Genomic DNA, 13,825 nt, shown 5'->3' on the forward strand with positions numbered 1-13,825 from the left:
CTATCCTGCTCTGATTCAGAAAACCTCTAAAGTGTAGAAAGTAACCTGTCAGCAAATGTGCTCTGATAATGTTACTGGACTGGTAACCCAGAGACCTGGCACTAATGATCCAGAGACATCAGTTCAAATCCCACCATGGCAGCTGGGGAATTTCAATTCAGTTAATTAAATAAATCTGGAGTAAAAAGCTAGTCTCAGTGACCCAAAACTACTGGATTGTCGTAAAAACCCGTCTGGTTCACTAATGTCCTTGAGGGAAGCAAATCTGCTGTCCTTACCTGGTCTGGCCTACATGTGACTCCAGACCCACAGTAATGTGGTTGACTCTTAACTGCCCTCTGAAATAGCCGAGCACTCAGTTATACCAACCACTACAGAAAATTCAAATCAGAATAAAACTGGACGGACCACACAGCATCAACCTAGGCACCGGGAACTTGCTGCCTACGAGGGTGGTGGAAGCGGAGGTGATGAATTTTTTCAAAAGGAAATTGGATGGGCACCTGAGGGAAATAAACTTGCAGGGCTACGAGGATAGAGCGGGGGAATGGGACTGACTGGATTGGTCTACAGAGAGCCGGCATGGACACGATGGGCAGAATGGCCCCTTCTGTGCCATTATGACTCTATGACTAAGGCACACCCAGCCCAGTCAACCCTGTAAGTTTTTCCTCACTAACATCTGGGGGCTTCTGTTAACATTGGGAGAGCTGTCCCACAGAATAGTCATGCAGCAGCCTGACATAGTCATACTCACGGAATCATACATTACAATGTCCCAGACACCGCCATCACCATCCCCGGGTATGTCCTATCCCCCCAGCAGGACAGACCCAGCAGAGGTGGTGGCACAATGGTATAAAATTAGGAGGGAGTGGTCCTGGGAGTATTGACTCTGGACCTCATGAGGTCTCATGGCATCAGGTCACACATGGGCAAGGAAACCTCCTGCTGATTACCACCTACCGCCCTCCCTCAGCTGATGATTCAGTACTCCTCCATGTTGAACACCAATTGGAAGAAGCACTGCGGGTAGCAAGGGCACAGAATGTACTCTGAGTGGGGGACTTCAATGTCTGTCTCCAAGAGTGTCTCGGTAGCACCACTACTGACCGAGCTGGCCGAGTCCTAAAGGACATAGCTATTAGACTGGGTGTGCGGCAGGTGGTGAGGGAACCAACAAGTGGGAAAAACATACTTGACCTCGTCCTCAGATAGGAGTGATCATGCACATTCCTTGTGGAGATGAAAGAAAAGCTGTTCCCATTGACTGATGGTACAAGGACTAGTGGGCACAGATTTAAGGTTTTAGGCAAGACATGCAGGGGGAATGTGACGAAGAACTTTTTTACACAGCGAGTGGTGATGACCTGGAACTCACTGCCTCTGAGGGTGGTGGAAGCAGAGACAATCAATGATTTCAAAAGGAAATTGGATGGGTACTTGAAGGAAATAAACTTACAGGACTACGGGGATAGAATGGAGGGTGGGACTGACTGGATTGCTCTACAGAGAGCTGGCATGGACTCATAGACATGAGCTGAATGGCATCCTTCTGTGCTATAATGACTCAATGACTCTTCACACTGAGGACACCCTCTGTTGTGTTATGTGGCACTACCACCATGCTGAATGGTATAGATCCAGAACAGATCTAGCAGCTGAAAACTGTGAGTTGTGGGCCATCAGTAGTAACAAAATTGTACTCCACCACAAACTGTAATCTCATGGCCCGGCATACCCCTGGCATACCATTAACATCAAGCCGGGGGACCAACCCTGGTTTAATGAGCAGTGGAGGAGAACATGCCAGGAGCAGTACCAGGCATACCTAAAAATAAGGTGCCAACCTGGTGAAGCTACAACACAGGACTACATGCATGCGAGGCAATGGAAGCAGCATGCTATGGACAGAGCTAAGCGATCCCACAAACAACGGATCAGATCTAAGCTCTGCAGTCCTGCCACATTCAGTTGTGAGTGGTGGTGGACAATTAAACAACTGACAGGAGGAGGAAGCGCCACAAATATCCCCATCCTCAATGATGGGGGAGCCCAGCACATCAGTCCGAAAGACAAGGCTGAAGCATTTGCAACAATCTTCAGCCAGAAGTGCCGGGTGGATGATCTATCTCGGCCTCCTCCTGAGATCCCCAGAATCACTGATGCCAGTCTTCGGCCAAACCAATTCACTTCATGTGATATCAAGAAACAGCTGAAGGCACTGGATACTGCAAAGGTTATGGGCCCTGACAATATTCCAACTGTAGTGCTGAAGACCTGTGCTCCTGAATTAGCTGCACCCTTAGCCAAGCTGTTCCAGTACAGCTACAACACTGGCATCTATCCGACAAAGTAGAAACTTGCCCAGGTGTGTCCTGTACACAAAAGGCAGGACAAGTCCAACCCGGCCAATTACTGCCCGATCAGTCTACTCTCAATCATCAACAAAGTGATGGAAGAGGTCATCAACAGTGCTATCAAGCGGCACTTGCATAGCAATAAGCTGCTCACTGACATTCAGTCTGGGTTCCACCAGGGCCACTCAGCTCCTGACCTCATTACAGCCTTGGTCCAAACATGGGTAAAAGAGCTGAATTCCAGAGGCGGGGTGAGGTGAGAGTATGGCATCAAGGAGCCCTATCAAAACTGAAGTCAATGGGAATCGGAGGAAAACGCTCCACTTGTTGGAGTCACACCTAGCACAAAGGAAGATGATTGTGGTTGTTGGAGGTCAATCATCTCAGCTCCAGGACATCACTGCAGGAGTTCCTTAGGATAGTATCCTAGGCCCAACCATTTTTAGCTGCTTCATCAATGACCTTCCTTCAATCATAAGGTCAGAAGTGGGGATGTTCGTTGATAATTACACAGTGTTCAGTTCCATTCGCAACTCCTCAGATACTGAAGCAGTCCGTGTAGAAATGCAGCAAGACTTGGAAAACATCCAGGCTTGGGCTGATAAGTGGCAAGTAACATTCGTGCCACACAAGTGCCAGGCAATGACTATCTCCAACAAGAGAGAATCTAACCATCTCCCCTTGATGTGAAACTGGATTCCCATTGCTGAATCCCCCACTATCAACATCCTGGGGGAGGTGGTGGTCACCATTGACCAGAAACTTTATTGGAGCTGCCATATAAATACTGTGACTACAAGGGAATCCTGTGGCGAGTAACTCACCTCCTGACTCCCCAAAGCCTGTCCACCATCTACAAGGCACAAGTCAGGAGTGTGATGGAATACTCTCCACTTGCCTGGATGGGTGCAGCTCCAACAACACTCAAGAAGCTCGACACCATCCAGGACAAAGCAGCCCGCTTGATTGGCACACCATCTACAAACATTCACTCCCTCCACCACCGACGCACAGTAGCAGCAGTGTGTACCATCTACAAGATGCACTGCAGCAACGTACCAAGGCTCCTTCGACAGCACCTTCCAAACCCACGACCTCTACCAACTAGAAGGACAAGGGCAGCAGATGCATGGGAACACCACCACCTGCAAGTTCCTCTCCAAGTCACACACCATCCTGACTTGGAACTATATCGAAGTTCCTTCACTGTCGCTGGGTCAAAATCCTGGAACTCCCTTCCTAACAGCATGTGGGTATACCTACCCCAAATGGACTGCAGCGGTTGTGTGTAGCCTGTTGATTTCAATGTGCGGTATCTTCAATGTTTTGCGTGTCCGCGCACATGCGTTAACTTAAAGGGGACAACTTGGTGAGCAGCCTATACGGTACCTTCCAGTTGGCTGTGCAGCCACGCTCATGTACAGCTCAGAGGGAACACTGTATCAACCTCTCTAATGAGCACTAGCAGGCAAGTTAAGTGGCAATCAACTGCTTACCAAGTCGTTATTCCCAGTGCACGCTTCAACTCCCCTACCAAGATGGAGTCTTGCACTAAACACTGGCTAAACCAGCTTTTCATCTCAAGATACCATCTTGGCCAGCTTTTGAGTGCCTAAAGTATTTGGTGAAAATCACCCCCTAAGCGTTTGTTGACTTTTCACCAAATGGTTTCTTGGCTACAGTCTCCTCTACTTACTCCTCCATATACCAGAGTGGTAAAAGTTCTAATGGCAGGAAACCCTCAGAATCATGTGAGAGTGTGTGCGAGTGTGTGAAAGACTGTAAATATGACTGTGACAATGTGTGTGAGTGTGCCTGAATTGTAAGTGTGAATGTGGCTGTGTGTAAGTGAGAGCGTGTCTATTAGAAACAGGCTATTGTGCCTCCTGAAAAAAGATCTCATCTTATTTTTTTTACAGTTTTGATCCTTTTCTAAGCTTGAAGGAGTTGGGTAGAAGGTTGTTCCCTGTACATATAGAATCAAATGACGTGACTGATACTTTTGTGCTTATTCATCTTTTGTAAAAATAAATTCACTTTATATTTTATACCTAAATTGATGACTTGCCAATCTCAGAGAATCCATGCGTGTGCATGTGTGGGTGTGTGAGTGGGAGCATGACAGGGTTTGCTGCTCATTACTGAAAGTTGTCCTAGATCTCAAGGTAAGGAGGGGCACTCTCTCAAAGGGAAGCGGAGGTGAGTCACCCATTCAAACTGAGATAATGTGGGAAATAAAGAAAGACTTGCATTTATATAGCACCTTTCACAAACCTCAGGACATCCCAAAGCACTTTACAGCCAATGAAGTACTTCTGAAGTGTAGTCGCTGTCGGAATGTAGGAAACACAGCCGACAATTTACGCACAGCAAGCTCCCACAAACAGCAATGTAATAATGACCAGATAATCTGTTTTTGTGATGTTGGTTGAGGGATAAACACAGTCCAGGACACTGGGGAGAACTCCCCTTCTCTTAACAGTACCATGGAATCTTTTATATCTACCTTAGAAAGCAGATAGCGTCTCGGTTTCATGTCTCATCCAAAAGATGGTACTTCCGACAATGCAGCACTCCCTCAGCACTGCACTGGAGTGTCAGCCTGGTGTTTTGTGCTCAAGCCCTGGAGTGGAACTTGGAGTCTCGTGACTTAGAGTGAGAGTGCTACCAACTGAGCTGTAAAAAGGGCCTAAAGACCCACAGAAACACCAGTTGTGTTACTGTGACTGTTTCTACTTCCTGTTTTTTTGCAAGTAAGAGCTGCTCGTTCAGGCAGAAACATCCTGTTCTGTTTGACTCAGGATGCGAGCCTTGTCAATATGCGGCCTGTTAGTGAGACAACTTCCTGTCCGATAGTGTAATCTCTGTGCTCAGCAAAAGGCACATTTTCTTGCAATGTTTGTTTTTTCTCTGAGGAATTAAGGAGGAGATTTGGACACTATAAGGACAATTTTAACTGTGCACACCTCGCACAAACAGGGCAGTAACAGCAGGTCACTTACTGCCACCGCCAACTTGGGTAGGGTCGTGAGAGGGTTGGGCAATATGCTTGCCTGCTTCCAGTGAGGCCATTTTTGCAAATCAGGGTTGTACCTTTCACGACCAACGGATGTCTCAAAGTGCTTTACAGCCAATGAAGTACTTTTTGAAGTGCAGTCTTTGTTGTCATGGAGGAAATGTGACAGTCAATTTGCACACAGCAAGCTCCCACAAACAGATAGTGATAATGACCAGATAATCTGTTTTAATGACGTTGATTAAGGATAAATATTGACCAGTACAGTGGGATAACGCCCCTGCTGCTCCTCAAAATAGCACTATAGGATCTTTTACATCCACCTGAGCAAGCAGATGGGCCCTCAGTTTGAGATTTTATCCAAAAGACAGCACCTCCGACACTGTAGCACTCCCTCAGCACCACACTTGAACGTAAGCCTAGAATTTTTGCTCAAGTCTCTGAACTCATAACTTACTGCCTTAAAGGCAGGAATGTTACCCACTGATCTTCAGCTGACACACATGTATAGAGGCTCCCCTGATCTCCCCCCAAATGTCTCTTCCCTGATCGCCTTTGCACGAAGCAAGGCTGGGTTAAACACAACACGCTCGACCAGTGTTGTTATTTTGAGACAGTTGGTTTTTTTTAAACTTAAATGTGTTTGTAATTAAAACGTTTTTCTTGAATTGCCTTGATCTCCCCATGCCCCGATCACCACACCAAAGTCTAAATTGTAAAATAGATTCACTTTTTTTGTTGTTTGCCCGTGTCTGAAGATGTGAAGGTGTTTCATCAACAACATGGCAAATATCAGGTTAGATTTTCCAGCAGGATTCTCCTGATCTCCTCATTTAACTTAGGCAGAAACTGTCCCACCGGAAAATTCCCTTTTTAACAGTTGTTTGGCTAATGGATATGGTCCTGGTACCACTGCTTCCTTTGATTGTTGTATTTACCAGCTTATAGCTCAGTTGGTTAGCACTCTCATCTGAGTTATGGGTTCCAGACCCACTCCAGATACTTGAGCACAAGATTTAGGCTGACACTACAGTGTTGTACTGAGGGGGTGCTGCCCTGTTGGAGATGGGGGTCTGTAGAATGAGATGTTAAACCAAGGCCCTATCTCAGTTGAGTGGAAAGGTTCTGCAGCACTATCTTGAAGATGAGCAAGGAAGTTCTCCCCGGTGTCCTGACCAATATTTATCCCTCAACCAACATCGCAAAAACAGATTATCTGGTCATTTTCTCATTGCTGTTTGTGGGAGCTTGCTGTGTGCAAATTGGCTGCCGCATTTCTGACACTTCAAAAGTGCTTCATTGACTGAATCACTTAGGGATGTTGTGAGGATGTAACAGGTCCCATATAAATGCAAGTTTATCTTTGCCACCGATGTTTTGCTATCAATACAGTGGAGCTTCCGTCATGGGGCCAGTGTAATACTGCTGGTTGGGGCTTTATCTTAAAGACATTTTATCCATCTCTTACAGACATGCTCAGACTCCAAGTCAAAGCTGCCGTACTTAACAGAGAAGAACATGGAATCTGCAGTCAAATGCATCACCAGGAAATTTCCAACAATTGATATACGGAGCAATAGTGTAAGTAGCCCATATCACAGGCTGATATGCTCGAACAGGTTGATGTTAAGAGGGAGGATGTGCTGGAAATTTTGAAAGACATGAGGACAGATAAGTCCCCGGGGCCAGACGGGATATACCCAAGGATATTACGGGAAGCGAGGGAAGAGATTGCCGTGCCTTTGGCGATGATCTTTGCGTCCTCACTGTCCACTGGAGTAGTACCAGATGATTGGAGGGGGGCAAATGTTATTCCCTTGTTCAAGAAAGGGATTATGGATAACCCTGGGAATTATAGACCAGTCAGTCTTACGTCGGTAGTGGGCAAATTATTGGAGAGGATTCTGACAGACAAGATTTATGATTATTTGGAAAAGCATGGTTTGATTAGAGACAGTCAGCATGGCTTTGTGAGGGGCAGGTCATGCCTCACAAGCCTTAATGAATTCTTTGAAGATGTGACAAAACACATTGATGAAGGAAGAGCAGTGGATGTGGTGTATATGGATTTTAGCAAGGTGTTTGATAAGGTTCCCCATGCTAGGCTCATTCAGAAAGTAAGGAGGCATGGGATACAGGGAAATTTGGCTGTCTGGATACAGAATTGGCTGGCCCATAGAAGCCCATAGGTGGTAGTAGATGGAAAGTATTCAGCCTGGAGCTCGGTGACCAGTGGTGTTCCGCAGGGATCTGTTCTGGGACCTCTGCTCTTTGTGATTTTTATAAATGACTTGGATGAGGAAGTGGAAGGCTGGGTTAGCAAGTTTGCCGATGACACAAAGGTTGCTGGAGTTGTGGATAGTGTGGAAGGCTGTTGTAGGTTGCAACGTGACATTGACAGGATGGAAGGTCGAATTTGAATGCAGAATACAGGCTTAAAGACAGGATTCTTGGTAGTGTGGAGGAACAGAGGGATATTGGGGTCCATGTCCATAGATCACTCAAAGTTGCCACCCAAGTTGATAGGGTTGCTAAGAAGGCGTATGGTGTGTTGGCTTTCATTAACAGGGGGATTGAGTTTAAGAGCCGCGAGGTTATGCTGCAGCTCTATAAAGCCCTGGTTAGACCACACTTGGAATATTGTGTTCAGTTCTGGTCGCCTCATTATAGGAAGGATGTGGAAGCTTTAGAGAGGGTGCAGAGGAGATTTACCAGGATGCTGCCTGGACTGGAGGGCATGTCTTATGAGGAAAGGTTGAGGAAGCTAGGGCTTTTCTCATTGGAGCGAAGAAGGATGAGAGGTGACTTGATAGAGGGGTACAAGATGATGAGAGGCATAGATAGAGTGGATAGCCAGAGACTTTTTCCCAGGGTGGAAAGGGCTATCACCAGGGGGCATAATTTTAAGGTGATTGGAGGAAGGTTTCGGGGAGATGTCAGAGGTAGGTTCTTTACACAGAGAGTGGTGGGTGCGTGGAATGCACTGCAAGCGGTGATAGTAGAAGCAGATACATTAGGGACATTTAAGCGACTCTTGGATAGGTACATGGATGATAGTAGAATGAATATGTAGGTAGTTTGATCTTAGAGTAGGTTAAAGGTGCGGCACAACATCATGGGCCGAAGGGCCTGTACTGTGCTGTACTGTTCTATGTTCTACATAACATTCAATGGGTCAACTATCTTCAGTACTTCCATTCTACAGAATCTCATTAAAAAAATTTTGACAAATAGAATCCCATATCCACTGCCTCCACGTGAACCAGTGTTTCAGCAGCTAAAGTACTTTTAACAATCCTTACTACTTTCTTAGCTTCCCAAGCTAAAGGACAACATTTCCCATTCTCACCTATCAGCAATATTATGAAACCAGCTGCACTCGAATACCCATCAGGAATATTAGCATGTAAATCAACGCTAAAAATAAATAGGTTCATGTTCTTTGGGTCACCCAAGGATAGGAACTTAAGTATGCATTCTTCCATATTTCATTTTTTTAAATATTTTGTTTGCCCTTAAAACATTCACTACTTTAGGGTGTTTCATCTTAGTATGGAACTTCAACACATCAAAACTAATATCTGGTTTAGTCAGGGTGCCCAACCAATTCAGCTGACCAATCAAGCTTCACAGTTACTCTGTCTCTTCTTAAAATATATCATATTTCTGTAATGACCTAACACGATTAACCAGGATGGGAGTAACACACTCTAAATAGGATTGTTGATTTAAAGTTATTCCTACTCTGTTTAATATCTAGAGTAATACCACGAGGTATTAAAGTCCCATAAGTCCGCCTCCCAATTTTAAATTCTACTCTAATCTTATTAACATATTTGTCAAATTCCACAAAACCTCCCCAACAGAAATCATCAACATGCATCATCAAGATGCCTGAAGGTTTTCCTTTATGATACCAATAAAACATTGCAGGATCTGCTTTTAGTTAAACACAGTGTATTCTCAGCAAAACAGACCTCACCGAAAAATACCACATCCTGGAAGCATCATTCAGGTCATAGATGCATTTGTTCAGTTCCATGCTTTCCCTTCTGCATCTGCTGCCTCTTTGGTGGTTTCAGAAAGACTTGCACAGTTTGAGGGGAGGTGAGGAAGGTGAAGTGATCCACATTTGAGGCATTGGGTAAGAATGAGCTTGGAGTTTTCCTCTCAGCACGATGAAGATGGAGTATTGGGAGTATTTGCACCTTGGGAGAAATAAAGGAGGAAAGTTCACAGGAGTACTGATCATAGTCATATCACAAAATAGAGAGAGAAGACAGGCTATGAGGAAATGGGTTGGAGACCTGGATGTGAGAGAAGGGTCAGCCATTAAATGCTAAATGATTCATATCCTGTCCAGGTTGGAAGAAGTCTCGGATGGCTGGGACCTCAGTAAGAATTAGGAATTGTTGCCATGAATTTTCAGTTCAGTGAAGATACAGAGTGGAAGGGGAGTGTGCAGGACCTGCAATTTGAAGCTTATGCAGGGAAAGGTGCAGAGCAGAATAAATTGATGACTTGAATTCACAGAGCAGGACTCATGAACTCAGCGGTGTTCCTGTCTCCGTGTGTGATGCCATTCATTCACGTTTCTTTATTTGTTCTTGTAATGTGGCGGGGCCTCCCTGACACCAATTTATTTAGTCCAGTAAATCGTGAAGAAGGGATCAGAAAGTTGCATGAGGGCCATAGATAGATTAAGTGAGTGGGTAAAACTGTGGCAGACAGAGTTCAATGTGATAGATTGTGAGATCATTCACTTTGGACCTAAGAAAGATGAATCAGTATTTTCTAAATGGCAAGATGCTGGGACTTGTGGATGAGCAGACAGATTTAGCCATTCAAGTACACAAATCACTAAAATCTAGTAGACATACTTCCAGCAGGCTAAGGGGCTGTTGGCCTTTATCTCAAGAGGGCTGGATTGGGAAGGGGAGGATGCTATGTTACAGCTGTACAGAGCTCTGGTTGTACACATGTGGAGTAACTGTGTTCAGTGCCAGGCACTGCACCTCAGGAAGGATATATTAACCTTGGAGGGTTTGTAATGCAGATTCACCAGACTGATACCAGGGTTAAAAGGGTTAAATTAAGAGACCGGTTGCTTAGATGAAGCTTGTATTCCTTTGAGTTTACAAGTTTAAGAGGTGATCTAATTGAGGTATTTAAAATTATAAAAGGAATTGAAAAGGGTAGATATGGAGAAACTTTCCTCTGGTGGGGAGTCCAGAACAAGGGGGCAGAATCTTAAAATTAGAGTTAGGCTGTCCAGGAAACACTTATTCACACAAAGGGTAAATAGAAACTTGGAACACACTCCTCCAAAAAGTTGCTGAGGCTGGAACGATTGGAGCTTTCAAAACCGAGATTGATAGATTTTTGTTGGAAAGGGTATAAACAGATATGGAGCAAAGGTAAGAAAATGGAGTTGAGGTACAGATCAGCCATAATCTTATAGAATGGCAGAACAGGCTCAAGGGGCTGAATGGCCTGCTTCTGTTCCTAAAGTTCTTAAGGTGGGCTTTCTTCTTGTGTGTTCCCACAGTGCTGTTAGGTAGATAGTTCCAGGATTTTGACCCAGTAACAATGAAGGAATGGCTGTGCTAGATCCAAGTCAGGATGGTGTGTGACACAGAGGTGATGGCATTTCCTCTTGTCCTTCTCAGTAACGGAGGTCACTGGACAGGGAGGTGATCGTGAAGTATTATTTGTGGGGTATTAAAGGCAGGCTGCTAGTAGTGAATAAGTGAAACTATTTCAGGCGTACCTAATCTAATCTAATCTAATCTTTGGCCTCCTTATCTCGAGAGACAATGGGTAAGCGCCTGGAGGTGGTCAGTGGTTTGTGAAGCAGCACCTGGAGTGGCTATAAAGGCCAATTCTAGAGTGACAGTCTCTTCCACAGGTGCTGCAGAAAAAATTGTTTGTCGGGGCTGTTACACAGTTGGCTCTCCCCTTGCGCTTCTGTCTTTTTTCCTGCCAACTGCTAAGTCTCGGCATACCTAGATCTTTACATAAATGCCAATTGATTTAATAATTTTTATTCCAGGATCCTCAGCCTTTCCTGCTCTTCATATTGGCATATTTCCGTGGAAATCGTCTATATTTTCAGATTATCTGCATGGTAAAGCATTCACTGGGTACTGGTGATGTCTTGGCTCTGCAAGAGCAAGATATTGTAACTGACAGTAATGCAATTAAAACAGTGCTCCCCTTGGATACTCCAGCAGGCAAATGTTTCAGAACTAGGGCTGGTTACATGTGTAAAAAAACAGAGTGGATTCATATGATTATACAAAGCTGTGAGACATCCAGATGTGAGATGCCCACACACAAGAGGTTCTCCATCCTCCCCCATTATTTTTCCCCCATCCTTCCCCTGCTTTGCTATCTTTCCTTCCCCTTGCCCACTTCCCTTTGCTCTCCATCTTTTCCATCCTGTCCCCCAACTCGCTTCTCCTCTCCTCCACCAGCAACCCCATTCCCCACCTCGCCTGCATGGACGCAGAGGTCCAGTCATGGACACTGCTGGTTTAACATACATCATGTGAACTGTTAGTACCTGTAACAGTGTGAGCAGAGTATACCAGGCCTCATCAGAGGCTGTCTACATAATAAAAGTTATTGCACCTCAAAGGTAACAGTTGGGTGTGCAGTATTTGGGAAGCCCTGAGGGATATGATAAGATCTTATTCAAAGGCACACTCTTTCCTTTTCTTACATTTCTCAATCACATTAACTTGCCCCACCATCATGGTTACTTGCACCAAAACCTTGGTTGTTGGCCTTTAAATCCTAGCCTTTAAATCTCAATGTTCAATAACAAAATCGACCTGAGTGTTTCAGACCATTAGTCTCAGCCTCACTGAAACCTCACGTCGTGAGTTTTGTTGAGATTCCTTTAGCTGAAACATCCATTTTCCCTGTTAATCTGGAGACCCCTGACTCTGTTTAATATTCCCTTCCAGAGCCAGCTCAGCAACATCCAGAAGGACAAGTCGGAAATTCTGAAGAATCTGACCAGTTTCTACCACTCTTTTGTGGATGTGATGGATTTCCGGGTAAGTCCGCAGCTTAATGTCAACATCATGCTTCCATTACCACAGGCTTAGCAGGTTTACTTGTCCTTGGATTTGGGCATACAGATAAAGGTTTAAAGATAGCATAAGGACTTGCCATAATCTTCCAATCTCCTCTAGATACGGGGGAGGTGCCAGATGATTGGAGGGCGACAAATGTGGCAGTCTTATTCAAGAAAGTGTGTAAGGACAGTCCGAGCAACTACAGGCCAGTTAGTTTAATATCAGTGAGGGTAAGATTTTAAACAATAATCAGGGGGAATAAATCCACAGGTACCTGGAGAGGTTTGAGTTAATTAAGGAGAGCCAGCACGGATTTGTGAAAAAGCAGATCATGCTTGACTAATTTGATTGAATTTTTTTATGAAGTAACAGATGAAGGGAATGCAATGGATGTTGATTGCATGGATTTTAAGGATTAGTTTGATAAAATGCTACATAAAAGGCTGGTTAAGAAAATTAAGGCCCATGGAATAGGAGAGTCAGTATCCAATTGGATAAAAAATTGGCTTAAGGACAGAAAACAGGGAGTCGTGGTAAATGGTTGTTTTTCAGACTGGAGGATGGTAGACAGTGATGTTCCCCAAGGGTCAGTGTTGGGACCACTGCTTTTTTTGCTATATATAAATGACTTGGATCTTAGAACACAGAGTAAGATTTCAAAATTTGCCAATGAAACCAAACTTGGAGGTATGGCAGACAGTGAGGATGATACCAATCGACTGTAACATGACATAGACAGGCTAGCAGAATGGACAGACAAGGGCCGATGGAATTTAATACAGAGAAATGTGAGGTGATGCGTTTTGGCAGACGGGATAGGGAGAGGCAATATAGACTTAATGGCACAGTTCTAAAGAGTATAAAGGGAGAGAGGGACCTGAGGGTTCATGTGAATCAATCTTTGAAGGTGGCAGGACATATTGAGAGAGTGGTTAACAAAGTATATGGGATCTTGGGCTTCATAAACAGAGGCATTGAGAGCAAAAGCAGGGAAATTATGCTGAAACTTTATAAAGCTCTGGTCAGGCCCCAACTGGAGTATTGTGTTCAGTTCTGGTCACCACATTTTAGGAAGGATGTGAGGGTTCTTGAGAGGGTGTGGGGGAGATTTACCAGAATGGTTCCAGAGATGAGGGATTTTAGTGACAAGGTTAGGTTGGAGAAGCTGGGGTTGTTCTCCTTGGAGCAAAGGAGATTGAGGGGAGATTTAATAGAGGTGTATAAGATTATGACAGGTTTAGGTAGGTTAAACAAGGAAAAACTGTTCCGATTAACTGATGGTACAAGGACTAGAGGACACAGATTGAAAGTTTTGGGCAAGAGATGCGGGGGGGATGTGAGGAAGAACTTCTTTACGCAGTGAG

General features: G+C 44.7%; 2 protein-coding genes across 2 annotated transcripts in view; one reads left to right on the plus strand and one right to left on the minus strand.

Moving 5' to 3' along the window:
* The window catches only part of LOC137358582 (gametocyte-specific factor 1-like), a 43,093-nt gene extending 38,075 nt beyond the window's left edge, over window positions 1–5,018 (minus strand). Inside the window, exon 1 of the mRNA XM_068024579.1 lies at window positions 4,867–5,018. Coding sequence (XP_067880680.1) covers window positions 4,867–4,896 — 30 coding nt within the window. The 5' untranslated portion in view covers window positions 4,897–5,018. The remainder of the gene's footprint in view (window positions 1–4,866) is intronic.
* LOC137358581 (nck-associated protein 1-like) overlaps window positions 1–13,825 on the plus strand; it is a 266,820-nt gene that overhangs the window by 5,354 nt on the left and 247,641 nt on the right. The window contains exons 2-3 of the mRNA XM_068024578.1: window positions 6,847–6,957; window positions 12,348–12,440. Of these exons, the coding sequence (XP_067880679.1) occupies window positions 6,847–6,957; window positions 12,348–12,440 (204 nt within the window). The remainder of the gene's footprint in view (window positions 1–6,846; window positions 6,958–12,347; window positions 12,441–13,825) is intronic.

This window comes from Heterodontus francisci, chromosome X (assembly GCF_036365525.1).
Source record: "Heterodontus francisci isolate sHetFra1 chromosome X, sHetFra1.hap1, whole genome shotgun sequence".
NCBI lineage: Eukaryota > Metazoa > Chordata > Chondrichthyes > Heterodontiformes > Heterodontidae > Heterodontus > Heterodontus francisci.